This window comes from Poecilia reticulata, linkage group LG2 (genome assembly GCF_000633615.1).
Source record: "Poecilia reticulata strain Guanapo linkage group LG2, Guppy_female_1.0+MT, whole genome shotgun sequence".
NCBI lineage: Eukaryota > Metazoa > Chordata > Actinopteri > Cyprinodontiformes > Poeciliidae > Poecilia > Poecilia reticulata.
Window position 1 is genome coordinate 26,972,380 of NC_024332.1, and position 3,774 is coordinate 26,976,153.

General features: G+C 39.3%; 1 protein-coding gene across 1 annotated transcript in view; it reads right to left on the minus strand.

Annotated features, from left to right (window-relative positions):
* Positions 1 to 51: 51 nt before the first annotated feature.
* Positions 52 to 3,774, minus strand: part of LOC108166883 (protein NLRC3-like) — a 22,468-nt gene continuing 18,745 nt past the window's right edge. The window contains exon 5 of the mRNA XM_017308619.1: positions 52 to 339. Within this exon, the coding sequence (XP_017164108.1) occupies positions 150 to 339 (190 nt within the window). The 3' untranslated portion in view covers positions 52 to 149. The remainder of the gene's footprint in view (positions 340 to 3,774) is intronic.

Genomic DNA, 3,774 nt, shown 5'->3' on the forward strand with positions numbered 1-3,774 from the left:
TCAGCAGGTCCAACTCAGTTACACAGAGGGACTAAATTAATCTCTGGATACAAGTCCAGGAACAAACTCAGAAAATATTTATTAGAACAGAAGATATGAACTTTGATTTATGATCAATTATATATAATTATTCACTGAAATATCAATAATCATATAATTACATACAACAATTTCTCCAGTCTGCAGCCTTCAGTCTGTAGAAAACCACAGAGCTCTTTCCGTCCAGAATCTCCCAGGTTGGTTCTGCTCAGGTCCAGTTCTGTCAGATGGGTCGGTTTGGACTTCAGAGCTGAGAACAGAGAMGTCCAGCTGGTCTCTGACAAACTGCAGTCCATCAATCTGAATAAAGAATCAATATGAGCAATAATACCATGGTCAGTAAACCATTTACCAGTGGTTATGGCACTGTGAGTAGGTGCCAGGTCGTGCTGAAAAATAAAATCTTCATCTCCATAAAGCTTTTCAGCAGATGAAAGCATGAAGTGCTCCAAAATCTCCTGATAGCTATTATTGTGCTAATTGGTCTGCCATCTCTCCTGACCTGAACCCCATAGAGAATCTGTGGGATATTGTGAAGACAAAGTTGAGAGACTTGAGACCCAACACTCTGGATGAGCTTAATTGAAGCTGGATGAGCTGGATTGAAGCATCCTGGGCCTCCATATTACCTCGGCATTGCCTCTATACCACGCCGCATTGAAGCAGTCATTTCTGGAAAAGGATTCCTGACCAAGTATTGAGTGCATAACTGAACATAATTATTTGAAGGTTGACTTTTTTGGTATTAAAAACACTTTTCTTTTATTGGTCAGCTGAAATATGCTAATTTTTTGAGATGGGGAATTTTGGGTTTTCATGAGCTGTATGCCAAAATCATCAGCATTAAAACGCCAAATGACCTGAAATATTTCAGGTGGTGTGCAATTAATCTGAAATATACGACAGTTTAATTTTTATCACTACATTATGGAAAATAATTAACTTTATTACATTATGCAAATTTTTTTAGAAGGACCTGTATATTAGGGTCACTATAGATAAAAAGTAGTATATTTCTGCCCGAAACCACATAAATCTTCTGGAAAAAGAAAAATTCTAAACTCAAAGTCAAAATATTTCTAGAAAAACTATTTTTGAGATTAATCTCAAACCTTTCTGAGTTTTAAATAAAAAATGTTCAACATTTCAACTTCAATTGTGTTTTATCTACAACTTTTTATCTCAGAATTTCTGAGTATTTTGGCAGAAATATACTTTTAAATAAACTTTTTTGCATACAAATGATAAATAAATCTTCTTGTGATGATCACATGCAGGTGTGATTGCGGCCTGTCTATGCAATGCACGGCAGGAACCTAGTGTTCTACACCCAATAAATGGTCTCTTTATTTATTTATAGCTTTTTTTATTTTTCCTCCATCACTGTTAATGTGGCCTGAACCGCTACATGCCCCCACACAAAACTGGTATCAAAACGTTCAGTTTGATCCAGAGAAGGGAGCTATTACTTTCAGTGGTATTTAGAGTTAAAATTGCAAAATAAATTGTGAAAAATAAGCAAAAAGTGAGGCAGAGTGTCTCACATAGTCAGAGTCTTGCTCTCTGACACACATACACAGCACAGTGTATTTCTGACTTCAAAACTTTTTATGGAGGACTAAAACCGATGCCCTCTCCGTTGGCTGCCACCTGTCGTGAAATCTGGTATGAGTAATGTGAGATCTGTCCAGGGCACGCAGAAAAACGGAATAAAAGCCTGAGGAATAACAATATACCCTGTACAATGATTAAATGATGATTATAAGTGATAAGTGATTATACGGCGACAATACACATGCCAATGAAGAAATGTCTGTAATGTATGATCAAAACATATATTCTGTACTTTTAATCAGAGAATGTTATAATGTATGCTCTGTACTTTTAATCAGTTGAAGGTAATAATGTTTTATGGAAATTGAGGTTTAGACAACCTGATTGTTGTATAATACTCATTGATGGTTAAGGAATAATGATGATGAGTGAGGAAGAAACATACTGAGGTGAAATGATGACAAAGTAAAGCATTGAACATGTTTGAACATGTTTCTTCAGCATTGAACATGCCTGGGCATGTTTGCATTGAACATGTCTGAACATGTTCGGAGCGAGAAGCAGGGGGAGGGCAGGATTGGAAACAGATGGTCAAGAGCCCGGTGCTTTCCGCAGGCAGCCCTGCCTTGCATGACATCAGGCGATGACATAATGCGATGGGCGGGTTCCATGAAAACACAGTGCATAAATACTGACGTACGAGGGAAAAAGAGTGTTCTTCGTCCCAGGCGCAGAAGAAGAGTCAGCAAGGGAAGTCAGCTAAAGACCAGCGGAGGACCACGCCCGGAACCAAGGGAAAGGCTCAAAGACTTCACGCCGATAAGAAGGGACAAGTTCCACCGGCCACCACCTCCGGTTCCAGATCCGACCGACTCCTCTGCATCTACCCAACGCTCTCCAAATCACCGCAGCCGACTTGGAAAAGAGACGGAGGTCNTGTTTCAGAGTTGTAACAACACTGAAGTTACTGAGTAAGAGTGAACTACTTAGAAAATGCATGTTAAAATCTAATCCTCTTCCGTACTTTTGAAAGTGTGCAGCTGAAATTAATTTAAACTACTAGCAGGCAAAGCATCGTGTTCGCCTAATACCTGCACCAACAGAAATACAACAAATGATGCATATAAGAGGCATTAGTTTATAAAAGTCAAGGCAAACCTAAATTTACCATTTTAAAAACAAAATGCAGTCATAACCTAATTTTCTAAGCAGAATCTCAGAGGGAAAAAAATTGAAATTACGTTGTGTAATGCAAGAACAAATTATAGCAGCCAAGTGGAAAAATTCACTCTAACGTGTATTATAATTATGAAACAGCAAAGGTAGATGTCATATTTTCGGGATTCTGGAAATACGTGATTTCTACCATTTGTTCTGTGGGGTTTTTTATGTGGGTCGGTGCCACTTAAACGGCTGTAAAGCGAAGGTTTTGGACCTTAATCTGACTGACTAGTTCGTGCTGAAGCGTTGCTGCCCTCGGTTGTTCTTAAATTACCGTGCTCGGTATCGCTTTGACTGCATGTTAAATGTATTTTATATAATTGTCACATAAAAAAAAGCTAATGAGTTGCCTAAAAATAATTTCATACTCCGTATAACACAAACATCAACACGTATTGACTTACCTTGTGCCGAATCGCTGCCTCTGCTCTCAGCCTGTTCCCATAGCAGTGGATTTCCTCCGACATTATTTTCCTCCAACAAATTATTCCAGTGAACGAACCACATACAGCTAACTTTTAACCTCCGTCTTCCCATTTCTGACGCTGCATTTTCAATATCCTCAAGCTTTGAAATAGCAGGCAGCTACAAACCGGGTGTTAGCTGTAGTGGCTAAGTTTTGGCTACAGTCCGCTGTCGCCTTGATATCAGCAGGAACATGAAAAAAACTAAGCACTGGATGGTACCGGCTAATTAATGGACACAACGGCACACCACAAAACTCGGTTGTTGTACCAGTAGCTCACAGATATTTTAAGTTTTGCGTCTTTTTCATGGTACAGATCTTGCAGCTTTGGGTAAAAACAATAGGAGCAAGCAGGACCCGGAACCCATCTATGTGGCATAAATTCAAACGGAAATACGTCACCACCTCTCGTGGCATATACCCCATTCTCATCCACCTTTCCCGTCAGCTTCAAGCTCTCCGGTGGTTTCAGCTCCATTGTCGGCTTTTTAGTT